This window comes from Pelodiscus sinensis, chromosome 22 (genome assembly GCF_052426305.1).
Source record: "Pelodiscus sinensis isolate ZL-2025 chromosome 22, ASM5242630v1, whole genome shotgun sequence".
Taxonomy (NCBI): Eukaryota; Metazoa; Chordata; order Testudines; family Trionychidae; genus Pelodiscus; species Pelodiscus sinensis.
The window spans coordinates 22,858,573-22,875,219 of record NC_143073.1 but is presented as its reverse complement, the minus strand read 5'-3'; the positions used below and the strand labels follow the sequence as shown (position 1 = coordinate 22,875,219).

General features: G+C 56.9%; 1 protein-coding gene across 2 annotated transcripts in view; it reads left to right on the top strand.

Annotated features, from left to right (window-relative positions):
* IGLON5 (IgLON family member 5) overlaps positions 1 to 1,646 on the top strand; it is a 30,037-nt gene extending 28,391 nt beyond the window's left edge. For both annotated transcript variants that reach the window (XM_075907887.2, XM_075907886.2), the window contains exon 8: positions 547 to 1,646. In XM_075907887.2, coding sequence (XP_075764002.2) covers positions 547 to 647 — 101 coding nt within the window. In that variant the 3' untranslated portion in view covers positions 648 to 1,646. The remainder of the gene's footprint in view (positions 1 to 546) is intronic.
* Positions 1,647 to 16,647: the final 15,001 nt, after the last annotated feature.

The window sequence follows — 16,647 nt, the reverse complement described above, 5'->3', positions numbered from 1 at the left end:
CCACTGTCTCCCACCTTGGCCCCGCCCACCATTCCCTACAGCCCCGCCCAGTGTCCTTCACGACTGGTCCTACCCACTGTCTCCCACCTTGGCCATGCCCACCATTCCCTACAGCCCCGCCCAGTGTCCTTCACAATTGGTCCTACCCACGGTCTCCCACCTTGGCCACGCCCACCATTCCCTACAGCCCCGCCCAGAGTCCTTCACGATTGGTCCTACCCACTGCAGTCCCACCCGTGTCCCCCACAGCCCTGCCCCATGTCCCACACCTTGGCCCCACCCACCATCACCCACAGCTCCGCCCACTGTCTCTCAGGACTGGCCCTGGGCTCTAGTAACAGATGGAATGTCCAGGGATCCCTCTGCTCCGACCCCTAGGCCCCACTGCCCTCCCTGACCGGGGCAGAACTCAGTGTCTTGGTCCCCTGCTTCCCTCCTTGAACCCACGACACCAGCACTTCACGTGGTTCTGGAAATCACGCCTAGCGCCCCAGTCCCCGGGAAGTCTTGCCGCCGGCTTTGAAACCCTCTTTCTTCTCCTGCCAGGGCCTGGCTCTCTGGAGAACATAGCCGTGACGGGCATGGAGTCCCCCTTGTTCCTGGGCTTGCTGTCGTCTGCCTTCGTGACTCTCTTGTTTAAGATCTAGCGCGTCCGGCAGGCGGAAGGCGCGGCAGCTGGAGCAGGAAGGGAGCGCGCGGAGAGAGCGAGACCTTCTCCTTTCCAGGCAAGACCAAGAGAGAAAACAAAGAAACAAATCGTATCGAGAACCCCAGCACTGTGAGGGAACCATGAAAAAGAAAAAAAAACGACAAAAAAAATATGCATTTCTTTCTACAGCCATTTTCCGTCACTTCCCATCCCAGACACTTCCAGCTGAACTTGTTCTACCAGGACAAACAAACTGACCTACAGAGACACAGGGCTTTAAAGGGTTAACGGCCGGCACAGCTGGGCCCCATGGAGGCCCCCGAGATAGGCCTCGGGGTGAGGAGTTGTTCCCCTTCTAGGAGACTTTGGGGTTCTCAGCTGGTGCGAGAGGCGAGACCCCCGGCGTTCGGAAACGGTGGGAGCGGCGCATCCCCAGCGCGCACAGTTTTTGAGAGGGGCGTTTTCCCTGATTTGGGGCTGAAAAGTTTCTCAGTGAAAGTTTTTTGCGCTGCGATCGACCCAGATTTACACAGGTTCTGGACTCTGAATTCCTGCCGGCTTTCAGGGCTGAGAATTGTCTTCGCTCACCTTGCAGGGCCGAGAATTCCCTTGTTTACACAGGTTGGAGGCTGAAAATGTCCTTCCTTGGCAAAGCTTTGGGGCTGAAAATGACCCTTGTTTACACAAGCATGAGGCTGTGAATGTTCTTAGTTCACAATCTCCTGGAGGCTGAGAATTCCCTTGTTTACAGAGGTTTGACGCTAGAGATGTCCTTCGGTCACAAAGTTTTTTGTGGGCTGAGAATGATCCGAATTGAGACTGGATTTGGTCTTCGTGGGGAGAATGTCATAAGGATTTGACTCTGAATTTCTCTAGTTTACGCAGGTTTCAGCTGTGGACTCTCTTAGTCTGCAGGGGGTTAAAACTACCCCAGTTCTCGAGTGCAGATTTATTTAGCTCATAAAGTTTTCTGGGGCGAGAATCCCCCCAGATCAGAGGTTTTCGGTTGAGTCTTTCCCTAGCTTTTTGTGACGTTCCTTCCTTAACAAACAACCCAGAAGGATCCCCCTTTCAGCTGTGACTCCCCAGCAATTTGCCCCAGCGGGAAGTTTGCCACCTCACAAATTTGATTGCCCGGTGGGGAAGTCCAGGTTTTGTGGCCTGCAATTTGCCTTCAATCAGTGCCGGTTTTGATAGGGAATTTCCTGCCTTCACAGAGTTTCAGGGGCTGACGATTTATTCCCTCGATACAACTTTCTGACCCACTTCCCTAACTGATGAAGATTTTTGCCTTGTCAATGTCCTTCATTAACCAAGGTTTGGCACCTGCAACTTTGTTAGTTAATTAAGAGGGGTTTCACCTGTGCATTTCCCTAATGAATGAAGTTGTTTTGCATGTGCAGTTTTCCTAACCGAGGGGGTTTGCACCTGCAGTTGGCTTATTGACGCCCGGGGGGTTTGGCACCTGCACCTTTCTGGCACTCACCGAGTGTTTTGCTTTCCCCCTGGGAACTTCCTCCCATTTCTCAGGCGAGGGATTTCCTTCCTTCTGGAAGTTTGGGGGCTGGGAATTCCCTGCATTGTTCAGTCCTTTCCCTGCCCCCGCGTGGAGAAGACCGAATTGGAAGCTGGCTGCCTCCCTGGGATTTGGATTCAGGACGACGGCTCTGCGACATCCCGGCAATATGGGCCCGAGGGGACTTGTGTGCCCCTCGTCTGAGACCCGGCTCCCCAGCGCTGGATGGAGAAGGGCTTAGGGCTGAACAAGGAAACCGTCCGTCTCTTTAGCTAAGGGATCTGCTTCCCTTGCTCCACGCCCACCTCCGCACCCTCCGTTCTCGCCGAGCCAGAGTGAGTCGACAAGGAGGGGATGGTTTGGGGGGCTCCGGCTTCCTGCAGCCACTGGGGGGCATGTTGTGGGGCTTGATGAACATTTGCAAAGTTGATGTCGTCGTGCGCAGAGCCGGGATGCAGCGGTGGGAGGCCAGGAGACCCTACAATAACAAACGGGCCCAGCCACACCAATATACACCGGCGAGCCCATCCCTTCCGCTTGTGGGAGACGTTATAATCATAGGAAATACTTTAAAATCAACAAATGGTCTGGCAGCACTTTAAAGACTCACAAAGCATGGAGATGGGATCATGAGTTTTTGTGGGCGCAGCTCACTTCTTCAGATGGTCCGGTAATCTGAGGAAATAGGCTGTAGCCATGAAAGCTCATGGTAACATCTACATGTTTTGTGAGTCTTAAAAGTGCTACTCGACTATTTGTTGTTTTTAAAGTTTTTCCTGTTACAGACTAACTCGGCTACCCCTCTGAAAGATATAACAACAGACTGCCAATGCAGTCCTGGCAGAGACCCTACAATAACAAACCAGCATGTGTACCACCCTGTCCATACTGAGACACCATATAATAACAAAACCGGGTCATGTGCTATCATCTTTCCTGACAGACCCTATAAGAATAGGTTGATATTTATCACTTTAATGAAATTAAGTTAATAAAGTTAGGATTTTTTTTAGTAATAAACATTTGGGCAGCTGGGAGGAGTTATGCACTGATATGTTATTGTAGGGTCTCACTTAGCTTGTTCTCTATTCTGGGAGTGCCTGGCCTTCATAGACGTGGTGTGTTATTGCAGGGTCTCCTGTGAATCCTAGGAGCTCTATGAGCTTGTCTGATTATTGTAGGGTCTTCTGGAATGCCTAGGCATTGTGCAGATTTGGTTTATGATTGTAGGGTCTCCAGGATGTGCTCAGGACTGTGCTTGCTTGGCTACTGGGAGACATGTGTATGTGCTTACAGCATGAGGGCAGACCTCATTCCTGGCATATTACCGAGCACACGTCTGCAGGGCTATTCCTCTCTGAGATGTGTAACCAGCCCACTCCATGCCAGCCCAGATCAGATCCACATGGGCCCATCTACCCTGGTATCCTACCTCCATCCCTATTAACATGTCTGCCCCAGGGAATGGCGCAAAAGGCCCCACAGTTGAGAACAGCTGAGTAGACACCGGCTCCTCTGTTTTCCCAGGAAAGACCACAGTTTTGAAACTCCCAGAACACAACAAAACGAAATTGAAATGTTCTGTGAAGTGAAATTCTGGAGGGGAGGGGGGGTGTCATTTTGGGTCGATCATGTTGCTCACATCGAACGGGGAGAGCCCTGCAAATCCGCAGCGGGGACGGTTTTCGCGGGGACGGATGCAGATTTTGCATCCCTGCAGGGTTCTCCTAATGTGGGCACGTGAACGTTTTCAACTTCATTCCTTCATATGGGAAAAGACAATGTTCAGAGGAAAAAGGGGACGTTCCACTGGAGAATTTCCATCTGCCCTAGAGATCACCCTGAAGCTCCAGTGGGACCCCTACCCCCCATCTCTCGTTTTCCCCCATACCAGATCTTTTCATAACACAGAACAGCGTCGGACCAGACACGTGGGTCGGGCTGGCTTGAGACGGTCACTGGGAGTGAGACGTTAACACACACCCCCAAGTTTCTGGCCTGTGAATTTCCTCGCTTGTTTGTCCGCCACGTGATTTGATTTGTAACGAGGCCAAAGACGCCAAAGCACGCGAAGGCCTCTGTGCCGGCGTGGGAAGGGGTTTGTGTTCAGTTGATTTTCCCGCAGAATGTTTGAATCTGATTTCTGGGAGCCGATATCGTTGGGTCTGAATATTTGCTTGTTTGGTTTTGTCCAGGACAGGAAATCCGGATTGGCGAAGTCGGGTTCGGTCTCCCTGGGGAGCTGGGCTTGCGGTTTCTCAACCACCCTGCATGGCTTTTGTTCCCAGCCTGTCCCTGGGCATGGAGCTGTCCAGGGTGCTGGAATTAGCAGCCTTAGTTATTGTGTATGTTGCCAGCAAACATAAATCTACCTGAATTGCCCCCGTTAGTGTTGAATCTCTGTTGTGCACCCAAGCCCCATTTTGCTAGGTGCTGTGTATTCAAGTGCCATTTATTAAGTGTATTATGGTAACACCCAGGCGCTGCAGTCACCGCATAGGACCCCACTGTGCTATTTATTGCTGTTTATTAGGTGTATTACGGTTTTGGCCAGGATCCCAGCTGGAAAGGGTGGGCGCTTGGGCCTCCGGCCACCTGGGTTCTATTCCTACCTCCACCGACCTTGGGTGAGCCTGCCTCAGTTTCCCCATTGGTACAATGGGGAGAATTGCGCTGCCCGGCTTGCCTGCAGGGAGGGAGAGGGGGAAGATGTTACAGAGGGCACAGTGCCCAGATTCCGGGGTGATGGGCATCCTCGAGAGCTAGACAGCTCAGGGTCCACAGGCGTGCCAGCATGACTGTCGTCCTCCCTGTGCTCACTGGGTCTCTTCGCTGGCTGGAGGATCAGCAGGTGAAGGAGGCGTGGCCAGACAATTGTGATGTCATGGCTGCAGTGGTGGCTTTCTGTGATGTCACAGTGATGGCTCTGCCTCCCTCATTGCCTCGCCAGCCCTGGGGTCATCCTTTCTGAGCTCTGACATCACTGTGACATCACAGCCGGGGGATGGGCATTGCCGCTGACATCACAGGTGCTGATGCAGCAGACACCACCCAATCAGAGCCCTCTGACATCCCAGCCCCATTGCCCACCTGGATGATGGAGCCATGGGCTCGGCCATGACTGGAACCAGCCTGGAGTTTAACCTCTTAACAGCAGAGCCAATCGCTTTGCTGACAGCCTTTGTGGGAAATCATCACCCCCCCCGGTGACATCACACAGTGACATCACAGCCACAGATTCATTGCCCCATCAGCAGCGCCTGATGCGGTCCTGTGTCTGACCTCCCCTGCAGGTGTGGACCCTCGTAGACTCACTAGCGTGTCAGCTGGTGCCCCCCTGGAGGGGACAGGCCCTGCCCCATTCTCCACCCCCCTGAGCCAGCTGGCCTCTGGGATTCTGCAGAAGGAGCTGGGCTGTCGCGCTGCTGTAGGTGCATTGAGACGGGATGTTGGGGGCTGAGCAGGGGGTCCAAGGAGAGAGAGGGGCTTGGGGGTCACATGAAGGAGCTCTGCATGTATGAGGCAGGGCTGGCGTTGGTCAGTGCTTGAAGGGGGGACCCCCAGAAAACCCAGCATGCTGCAGGGAGCAGGTTGGGAGCTCTCCCAGGCAGGCAGGGCTGGCCCCAATGCCCCGGCCCAGCACTAGGGGGCGCTGGGGTGCAGGCGCCTGGATGCCAGGCTGCAGTCCCTTGCCCAATGTGTTCTCATGCTGCCCAGCGTCCGTGCCGGCTGCAGGTCCCCTGCCTGTCGTGTTCTCACGCCCCCATGTCAGTGCCATGCTGGCACAGCTCTGGCACCGGGGGCAGTGGCTTGGTCCTTGATCCCGTCCGTTCAGGAGCACAGCGTGTAACACAACACGCGTGATGATCCGGCCTCCGAGACCCGTCCATGCCCAGTTCTGGGTTGCTCAGTCCCAAAGGTGCTGACTTTTTAATGTTTGCTCATGAGAGCGCTGCCCTGACCTCCCCCAACTCTGCCCCTTCCTCTGAGGCCCCGCCTCCAAATCGATCCCTTCCCCTGAGGCCCCGCCCTCGATCTTCCTCTTCCTGCTCCACCCCTACTCCCCAGAGGCTCCCGCCACCGGCCGAACAGCTCTGGTTGTTGGTGCTGGGTTCTCCGTGGCTGTTTGAAGCTCTTCCACCAGAGCCATTCCACCACTTGGTATTTGCCCTCCCAGGTGTAACTGCTCCGCTTGTCAGTGGCTGCCTCCATCCCAGAAACCATCCCCCACAGCAGCTCTGCAGGTGGCATCGGGTTGGTCTCCGAACGACAAACGTGGCCGCTGGACACCTCCAAGCCAGAGCGGAGCCCAGCAGAGCCCCAGAGACTCTTTGGGGGCTGGCTCAAAGCAGGAGAATTTGGTCTTTCCAGCCAACCTCCTGGTCCGGGCGTGGGAACGTGGGCTCATGGCCAGCATGCTAGGAAGGAATCTCTCCAGATGTCTTGGGTAGCGGCTCGCCGGGAGCCCTAGAGCCTCCGTGGCCTGGGCAAAAATCTGGAGTTTTGCAGCATCTTCTCTCGAGGATCAACCCCACTGGGAGCGCTGAAGAAATGCCCAGACCCGTGGGCGGAGCCATGGCCCTCTGTCGATGCGCTTCGACTGTTCCTCCCTTGCAGACGGGCCCCTCCAAAAGTTGTGACCGGTGCTGCGGCTCCTGTAGCTGAAACCCACGACATCACGCTGCGCGCTGGCCTGGGTGAGCCCCTCCCCTCCCCCCTGAACTCCTCACCCACATCCCTGCGGGTGGGGGGGGGGCCTTGTGGGGTAGAGGGAGGAAGGAGAGGAGGGAGGTGGCAAGTGGAAGGGGCGGAGCCTGAGTGGGCAGAGGGTGTGGCCTGAGATGAGATGTGGGCGGGGCCATGGGCAGAAGAGGTGGGACAGGGAGTTCGCCTCCCGCAGGGGAGGGCGTGTCTACGTCCGCGCCGTTGGCAGCTGGTGCCCCGCAGGCTCTGACTGGGTGCGGAAGCCTCATGAGGACTCGCTGGGGGCCACAAACGAAGCTGAGGCTCCCCACTGCCGCGCTGGCGCCGGCCAAGCCCCGGGAAATGCTCCGCCCAGTCCCTGGGCTCTGTAGCCTCACGGACACGAATCTGGGCCACGCGCTGAGCACAGCGGCTCCGCCAGGCGCAGGCTGCGAGATCACCGGGCCAGGGCTGCGTCCCGCGGGGGGTCTATCCCAGTCGGTTTGTGAGCAGCCTCCTCGACCCAGTTCCTGGCGCTGGTAGCGATCCGCCCACGGAGCCAGGAGCCGGGCGGGGGAGAGTCCCCCCCATCACAGCCCAGAGGAGACACCCCTGAAGGACCTAGATGTCAGAAAGGCCCTTAGCACGGTCTCGAATCAATAACCTTGGGAAACACAACCTACTTGGGGCTACTGTAAGGTGGGGGCAGAACTGGCTGGATAACCGTTCTCAGAGAGTTGTTATTAACAATTCACAGTCGGGCTGGAAGGGCAGAACCAGTGGGGATCCGCAGGGGTCTGTTCTGGGACCAGTTCTGTTCAATATCGTCATCAACAATTTAGCTATCGGCATAGAGAGGACGCTTATTAGGTTTGCAGATGATACCAAGGTGGGAGGGGTTGCAACTGCTTCGAAGGAGAGGGTCATAATTCAAAATGATCTGGACCAACTGGAGAAATGGTTGGAGGTAAATAGGATGAAGTTTCGTAAGGACAAAAGTACTCCCCTTAGGAAGGAACAATCCATGTCACACCTACAGAATGGGAAGCGACTGTCTAGGAAGGAGTCCTGCAGAAAGGGATCCAGGGGTCAGAGTGGACCACAAGCTGACTAGGAGTCAACAGTGTGAGACTGCTGCAGAAAAAGCCAACATGATTCTGGGCGGCATGAACAGGAGTGCTGGGAGCAAGACACGAGGAGTCATTCTTCCGCTCTACTCTGCGCTGATTAGGCCTCAGCTGGAGTCTTGTGTCCAGTTCTGGGCCCCACATTTCAAGAAAGATGTGGAGAAATTGGAGAAGGTCCAGAGAAGCGCAACACAAATGAGGAAAGGTCTAGAGAACATGAGCCACGAGGCAAGGCTGAAGGAATTGGGCTTGTTCAGTTTGGGAAGGAGACGACTGAGAAGGGACATGACAGCAGCTTTCAAGTATTTAAAGGGGGTGGGGAACCGCAGGCCTGGGGGCCAGATGCAACCCCCTGGCTTGCCTGGATCTGGCCCCTGAGGCTTATGCCCCGCCCCCCAGCACTGGGGAGCCCACACTGGTGCGCCAGTCCCACCGCTACCCCACTGAGGGGCTGGAGCACACAAAATCTAGTAGGCCGGCCGTCGGCCCCCCTGGGCTCTGGTGCGTGAGGGGAATGTGGGGAGGGTCTTTCTCCTCATTGGGGTCATGTCAGTGTTTTTGCTTCTCACTTGTGTGCGGCCCCCGACTGATTTTCCTGTGGGTGGGCAGCCCCTGACCCAAAAAAGGTTCCCCAGCCCTAATCTAAAAGGTTGTTTGTTACAAGGCAGAGAGGGAAAAATTATTCTCCTCAACCTCTGAGGACCAGACAAGAAGCTGTGCCCATGGTATTCAGGAATAAAACCTGGCCTCCTCCACCCATTGATCCAAGCCCGAGTTGCAAGATGGTTCTGAGCTCAGGACTGGATTTGAATTTAGCTCCCTAGGGTGAATCTGGAGTCACACCGGATCAGTTGGCAACACTACGCTGCCTTTGCGACACTAGCGTGTTCAGCAAAATACAGCTTCTAAAGTCTGACCCTGTTATCACTGTTGCTAAAAGCCCTTAGTGTTCATATCAAATTTACCTGACTATTTAGTTTATGGCTGTTTACATTGTTTTTGCAAAGTTGTTAACTTGCTTTACACCCGTTTACTTTCTGTTTATAGCTACACTAGATGCTTATTTTAAAAACCCATGCAAGCCACATGGAACTGCTGGGTACTGTCTCTGCAAACAGTGCCAAACTGCAAACAATTTTGTGAAGCGTATGGAAACAATGGATGACTCATGAAACCAATGAGTAAACCATACCTAAAGGATGAGTAAATTATGTACAAAGCACATGGATGCTACAAGGAAATTGTGCGTAAACAATGCAAAGCACTTGCAAGCAACGAATGACATGTAAAGTACATGTATGCTATGAGTAAACCTTGTGTAAAGCATGTGTAAACCACGAGTAAACCATGTGTAAATTATGTGTAAGCAAGCAAACCAGCAGTGAACAATGAGTGAACAAAGTGTCAAATCATATGCAAGACATGTGTAAGTCATGAGTGAACATCCTGAAGCCATATGTGCAAGATGCATGCTAATCATGAGCAAGCCATATATAAAGCATGAGTGAATCATATGCAAACCATGAATAAACAAAGCGTAAAACACAAGCAAACCATGTGCAAACTTCATGCAAATCATTATTAAGCCGCTGCATACAGCATGAGAAAAGCATGCATTAACCACAAGTCAAGCATGTGCTGCCAGTGTGGAAATCACATGTAAGCCTCCCATCACCACATGTAACCAATCTGTCAGCCGCAGCCAAAAGCAGAGACCGTGTGCACGAAATACATGCTAAGTGTGTGGAACTACATGTGCAAGCTACATGCACAGCTGGGCAAATCATGTGCCATATGCCATGTATGACACATGACGAATCACATGTGATACATATCAACGCTTAATACTAGAGACACACAGGAGCCCAACACCTGCTTTCAGTGTGACTCTGGAATGGCTCGTTGGACTTACAGGGTATTTACACACTGCTGTAATTGAAAACAGAGTTGGGTGGGTGTTCCTGCAAATGGATGTTGAGAATTTGATTTACACACGCTCACATGTGAATCAGGAAGTGCTCACAGCCATGCGTGAAGCATGAACAAGGCGTCAAGTGTGTATATGCAAGGAACCAAGTGTGCAAAAGAGGTGTGAGCCACAGCATAAGTTGTGTGTAAAGCCTGGGTGAACAAGGTGTAAACTCTATAGAGTGTATGCAGACCAGGGGTAAATTACAGGTCAAACCTATGTAAACAAGAAGCAAACGCTGAGTAAATCCCGTGCAAACCATGACAGAACAAGGCCTAACCTCTGTGTAAACAAGCGTGTGTACAGGGCATGCAGACGTGGTGTAAACTCGCTGTAAGCATGTGTACATTCAGTGTAAAGCACATGCAACTATGTGTAAATGAGTTGTACAGTCTGTGTAAAGCATGAGTCAGTTAGTTACATGCAAGCAAACCGTAAGTGCTGTGTAAAGCACATGCAGAGTGGGAGTCGCTGGCAGAAAACCCATACATACGCCCTGTGGAAAGCATGCACAAGCAGGGTGTTCACTCTTTGTGACCGTCGCATAAACAGGGTTTAAACCACATGCACAAGAGCATGTAAACATGCGTAAACCAAGTGTAAGTCACATAGCACCATGGTGTACATTTCAGGGCCAAAAGAAATGCATCCTACTTGTCAACGCTGTGTAAATGAGGCATAGACCAGCGCCCAGAGAACATGTATACACGTAAAACAGGATGTACAGGTTTTACCTGCATGCAAACAAGGTGTAAAGCATGTGTAAACCACATGTAAACTGTGCAATGTGGATGCAAGCAGTGTGTACATTCTGTGCAAAAATCACACATGGTTTTCAAAGCACATGGAAACTGTGTGTACAGTCCAGGGAGAGGGGATGTAAATTGCTAGTCAAGCATGTGAAAAACGGGCGTAATGCACATGCAAACTGCGTGGAAAGTTGGTGCAAAACATCTGTCAACCTAATGTATGTGTAAACAGGTTGTAAACTTAATGCAGAGCAGATGTCACCAGGGTGTAAAGAATGTGTAAATGGTTTAAACACCACAAAGCATCTGTAAAGCTTGAGTAAAGACCGTGCATGTAGGGTGTAAATGCAGCAAAGCATGTGCAATCCTGGTGTAAAGCCAGTGTACACAAGGTGTAAAATCTGTGCATAGCCTCTGTAAAGGGATTAACTCTGTGCTATGCCTCTGTAAATGAAGTGAGAGGGAGATGTAAACAGGGTGTAAACATTGTGCCAAGTGAGATGTAAACATGGTGTACAGACTGTGTAAACAGGTGTAAATGTGCAAACCAAGGTAGAGAATGGGAAGCCACCCTCTTGTCCCCCTTTTGCACTTGGTTTGCACGGCTGGAGCTCATGCACAGCCCTGGCTGACTCCTGACTTCTCCAGAGACGAGGGGGGAGGGAACTTGGAGGGTTGCTGGTGACCCAGAGGCAGGATCTTTGTTCTCCCCCGAGGGGTGTTGCTGGGATCTCAGCCCGAGGTTAAGGACGAGATGGGGGTAGCTTGGGAGGCCGGAGGTGGCGAAGGAAAGAAAAGAGGAATGGAGGAGAGGGAGATGAGCAGCAGGATGAATGCAGAGGGGAGGGAAGGGAGAATACGAGAGAAAGGAGAAATGGATCATTTGAGCGGGAGCAGAGGGAGGGAGCAGGAAAGGCTAGACATGGAGGAGGGGTGCAGAGGAGGGTGAGCGGAGGCAGGGAGTAGGAAGGGAAGAGAACGAGAAAGGCCTGACACGGAGGAGAAGAGCGGAGGAAGGTGAGTGGAGGCAGGGAGTGGAAAAGGCCAGGCAGGGAGGAAGGGAGCAGAGGAGGAAGGCGAGGCATGGAGAAGGGTGAGTGGAGGCAGGGAGCTGGCATGGTGAAGCATGGAGGAGGGGAGCTGAGGAGGGTGAGCAAAGGCAGGGAGTGGGGCAGACATGGCGAGGCATGGAGAAGGGGACCAAAGGAGGAAGGGGAGGGAGCAGTGAAGGCAAGGTGTGGCGAAGGGTGAGTGGAGGAAGAAAGGAAAGGAGCGAGAAAGGCCTGGCATGGAGGAGGGGAGCGGAGGAGGAAGGGAAGGAGCAGGCATGGCGAGGCATGGAGGAGGGGAGCGGAGGAGGAAGGGGAAGGAGCGGGCATGGCGAGGCATGGAGGAGGGGAGCGGAGGAGGCAGGGAAGGAGCAGGCATGGCGAGGCATGGAGGAGGGGAGCGGAGGAGAAAGGGGAAGGAGCAGGCATGGCGAGACATGAAGGAGGGGAGCGGAGGAGGAAGAGAAGGAGCAGGCATGGCGAGGCATGGAGGAGGGGAGCAGAGGAGGAAGGGGAAGGAGCGGGCATGGTGAGGCATGGAGGAGGGGAGCGGAGGAGGAAGGGAAGGAGCAGGCATGGCGAGGCATGGAGGAGGGGAGCGGAGGAGGCAGGGAAGGAGCGGGCATGGCGAGGCATGGAGGAGGTGAGCGGAGGAGGAAGGGGAAGGAGCGGGCATGGCGAGGCATGGAGGAGGGGAGCGGAGGAGGAAGGGGAAGGAGCGGGCATGGCGAGGCATGGAGGAGGGGAGCGGAGGAGGAAGGGGAAGGAGCGGGCATGGCGAGGCATGGAGGAGGGGAGCGGAGGAGGAAGGGAAGGAGCAGGCATGGCGAGGCATGGAGGAGGGGAGCGGAGGAGGCAGGGAAGGAGCGGGCATGGCGAGGCATGGAGGAGGGGAGCGGAGGAGGAAGGGGAAGGAGCGGGCATGGCGAGGCATGGAGGAGGGGAGCGGAGGAGGAAGGGGAAGGAGCGGGCATGGCGAGGCATGGAGGAGGGGAGCGGAGGAGGAAGGGGAAGGAGCGGGCATGGCGAGGCATGGAGGAGGGGAGCGGAGGAGAAAGGGGAAGGAGCGGGCATGGCGAGGCATGGAGGAGGGGAGCGGAGGAGGAAGGGGAAGGAGCGGGCATGGCGAGGCATGGAGGAGGGGAGCGGAGGAGGAAGGGAAGGAGCGGGCATGGCGAGGCATGGAGGAGGGGAGCGGAGGAGGAAGGGGAAGGAGCGGGCATGGCGAGGCATGGAGGAGGGGAGCAGAGGAGGAAGAGGAAGGAGCAAGCATGGCGAGGCATGGAGGAGGGGAGCGGAGGAGGCAGGGGAAGGAGCGGGCATGGCGAGGCATGGAGGAGGGGAGCGGAGGAGGCAGGGAAGGAGCGGGCATGGCGAGGCATGGAGGAGGGGAGCGGAGGAGAAAGGGGAAGGAGCGGGCATGGCGAGGCATGGAGGAGGGGAGCGGAGGAGGAAGGGGAAGGAGCGGGCATGGCGAGGCATGGAGGAGGGGAGCGGAGGAGGAAGGGGAAGGAGCAGGCATGGCGAGGCATGGAGGAGGGGAGGGGAGCGGAGGAGAAAGGGGAAGGAGCGGGCATGGCGAGGCATGGAGGAGGGGAGCGGAGGAGGCAGGGAAGGAGCGGGCATGGCGAGGCATGGAGGAGGGGAGCGGAGGAGGAAGGGGAAGGAGCAGGCATGGCGAGGCATGGAGGAGGGGAGCGGAGGAGGAAGGGGAAGGAGCGGGCATGGCGAGGCATGGAGGAGGGGAGCGGAGGAGGAAGGGAAGGAGCAGGCATGGCGAGGCATGGAGGAGGGAAGCGGAGGAGGAAGGGGAAGGAGCGGGCATGGCGAGGCATGGAGGAGGGGAGCGGAGGAGGAAGGGGAAGGAGCGGGCATGGCGAGGCATGGAGGAGGGGAGCGGAGGAGGCAGGGGAAGGAGCGGGCATGGCGAGGCATGGAGGAGGGGAGCGGAGGAGGAAGGGGAAGGAGCAGGCATGGCGAGGCATGGAGGAGGGAAGCGGAGGAGGAAGGGGAAGGAGCGGGCATGGCGAGGCATGGAGGAGGGGAGCAGAGTCAGGGAACAGGGAAGGGAGGGAAGGGCCTAGCACGGAGGAGAAGCGCAGAGGAAGGGGAGTGGAGGCAGGGAGTGGAAAAGGCCAGGCAGGGCGGAGGGGAGCAGAGGTGGAAGGGGAAGGCCCGGAGCAGGGAAGGAATCCGGGCAGGACTGCAGCAGATCCCCAAAGGAGACCAGGGCCAGGCGAGATGGGCGGGCGGGGGCAGGGCATGCGGCTCGATTCTGTACCTCAACGTTTGCAACACAAATGGGAACAAAGACAAAAATCTATTGTAGAAATGAAAACAAAACGTTATTGCAAGAAAACACTAACAAGCCACTTTGTCTTCCATCCCCACCAAGGCTCTGGGGGGGCAGCTCATCCCCCTCCCCCCATGAGCCCCAGATCCCCCGTGCGAGTGACCTCATGGGGCGCTCGCTCGATTCGCTCCGTTTTCCTTTGAAACACCCTTTGGTTTAATTTGTCAAACTCCATGGGGGGGAGGGGAGGGGAAAAGATGTTAAAAATAGCGTAAAAAATAAGTCACCTTCCTTTTTTCAATAAAATGCAAGAAAAGCAGCAATGGAGGCGTGGCCTGTGGTGTGGGGACGGGGCAGGGGGGTGGTGGGTTGTAGGGGAGAGCAGAGGTGGTGGTTGGGTGGGAAGGGGACAGGGAAGTGGGGAGGGACAGGGTGTGACTGGCTGGGGTGTGACTGGATGAGGAGGGGGGCGCTGGCTGGAGGCAGGATGGGGGGTGAGTGCAGTGGGGGTATCAGTCACACACCCCCAGCCCCAGGGGACAGAGCTTGGTGGGGTGGGACAAGGAGGGGCAGCATCGTGGCAACCCCAGCCCCAACCCCCAGCCCCCAGCCCTGGACGCAGAGCCAGGGCAGCCAGGGGCAGGAACGGGCTGACTGGCAGGGGACCGTTCTGGGATGAGGTACCAGCCACAACTCGTGTCCCTGTGGAGTATCGGCCCGGCCCACTTGCACCCCTGGCCCACGGGCACGAAGGGGTGGGAGTGAGGGGCACCGGCAGGGCTGGGGGGGCAGGGCTGAGGGTTGGGAGCGAGGGGTACCGGCAGGGCTGGGGGGGCAGGGCTGAGGGTTGGGAGCGAGGGGCACTGGAAGGGCTGGGGGGCACTGGCAGGGCTGGGGGGGCAGGGCTGAGGGTTGGGAGCGAGGGGCACTGAAGGGCTGGGGGGCAGGGGCTGAGAGTCAGGAGCGGGGCACCAGCTGACTGTGCAGGATGCTGGGAGCCGCTGGCTCGTGCACTTTGCGGCGAAGGGGATACTTTTGCAGTGTGGGGGGAGGGAGTAAACCTCCATTTGAGGGGGTCTGCCAAGGAGAGCCCCAGGTCAGCCAGGCACCCCCACAGCCCACCCTGACCCCGGCTTGCAGGACTCCTGGGTTCGCTCCCCAGCTCTGGAAGGGGAGAGGGGCCTAGTGGTTAGAGCAAGGCAGTGTGGGATGGGGGGAGCCTAGCCCGTCCCTTACCCTGAGGCCAGATCAGGGCCAGTGCCCCCTAAAGGAGCAAGCCCTCCCCCCCCAGGCTCTGAGCTGCTGGCCAATCACAGCGCTGGCCCCACGCCGGAGCCCGGCTCTTGGCACTGTCCCGTGTAAGAGCAACAAAAGCGACTGGAGGCGCCAGGGCCAGAACCCCAGAGTCAGCCACAGCGGGGGAGGGGGTGGGTGGGTGCCCGGACTCCTGGGTTTCCGCCCTGGCTCGGGGCGGGGGGAGGGGCCAGCACAGCTGTTACTAGCTGCTGCGCCTTTCTGTCCAGCCGCCCCCTCCCTGTGCTGGGGACGGGGGGGGCGGGGGGGGGCTCACAGCAGGGCTGCCTGGGTTAACGAGGGGAGGGGCAGGGGCCAGCACGGAATTAGGGACCCCAGTGACCCAGCTGGGAGGGCACAGCCGGGTCTGGCCGGAGGGAGGCCAATAGGCTGCAGAGAGAGGCCCCGGGTGCCCGCCCAGCGGGTTCCAGCCAGGGGGCAAAGGACGGAGGGAGGGGCCCCGCTGACCCTGTTACCAACAGAAGACGGAGTCCAGGGGAGGGGCTGCTGGAGGGGGGCAGCGGGGGCTGGGCTGGGAGAAGGGGGCTGCGGGACTGGTGGCAGGGGAGACAGAGGGGCTGGGCTGGGGGGCAAGGGGACCTGCAGGCCTGCGAGAGCCTCTGCTGGGTTCAAAGCTCAAGAAGCGGGACTGGCTAAGAGCCTCTGGGGGTTGGGCCTGGGGCCCAGAGGGAGGGGACCCGGGGGGGGCTCACAGCAGGGGCAGGCTGAAGGCCGAGAGGCGACCCCAGAGGCTGAGGGGTGGGCCCCCAAGAGAGGGGAGATCCCCAAGGAGGGTGTCGTGCTGCAGGGGGCGCCGCGAGGAAGGGCTGTTTGGAGGGGGGTTCCATGTGGGGAGCACCGGGGCCAAGTGTGGGCCCCACCTGTGAGACTGTGACAGCCCTAAGCCTCCCCTCCTCTCTCTCAAGCCAAAAGATTCAATGAATTCCCCCCCCCCCCATGTTCCTTCCCCCTTCTGCCCCATGGATTAGCCAGCCCCTCACCATGCTGGGGCCGGGGCCCCCCACTGCCCATTGCCAGGGTCATGATTCAAATCCTGTCTGGAGGGGATGGATTGTCCCTATGGAGGGGTGCAAACTGGTGTGTGGGGCGAAGGGCTGAGATGGGGGGGTCAATGTGGGCTGCAGGCTGGAAAACAGCCATCACAGGGCCCATCCTCTCCCACCTGTAGGGGCAGCTCCAGGCCTTTCAGGCTCTGCCCGGCCTTGATATCATGAGGGAAGGAGTTCCACAAGTTAAACGGATTTAAAAGAAAATCTGCACCAGCAACAACTCTTGCCCTATGGATTGACCTCCCCCCG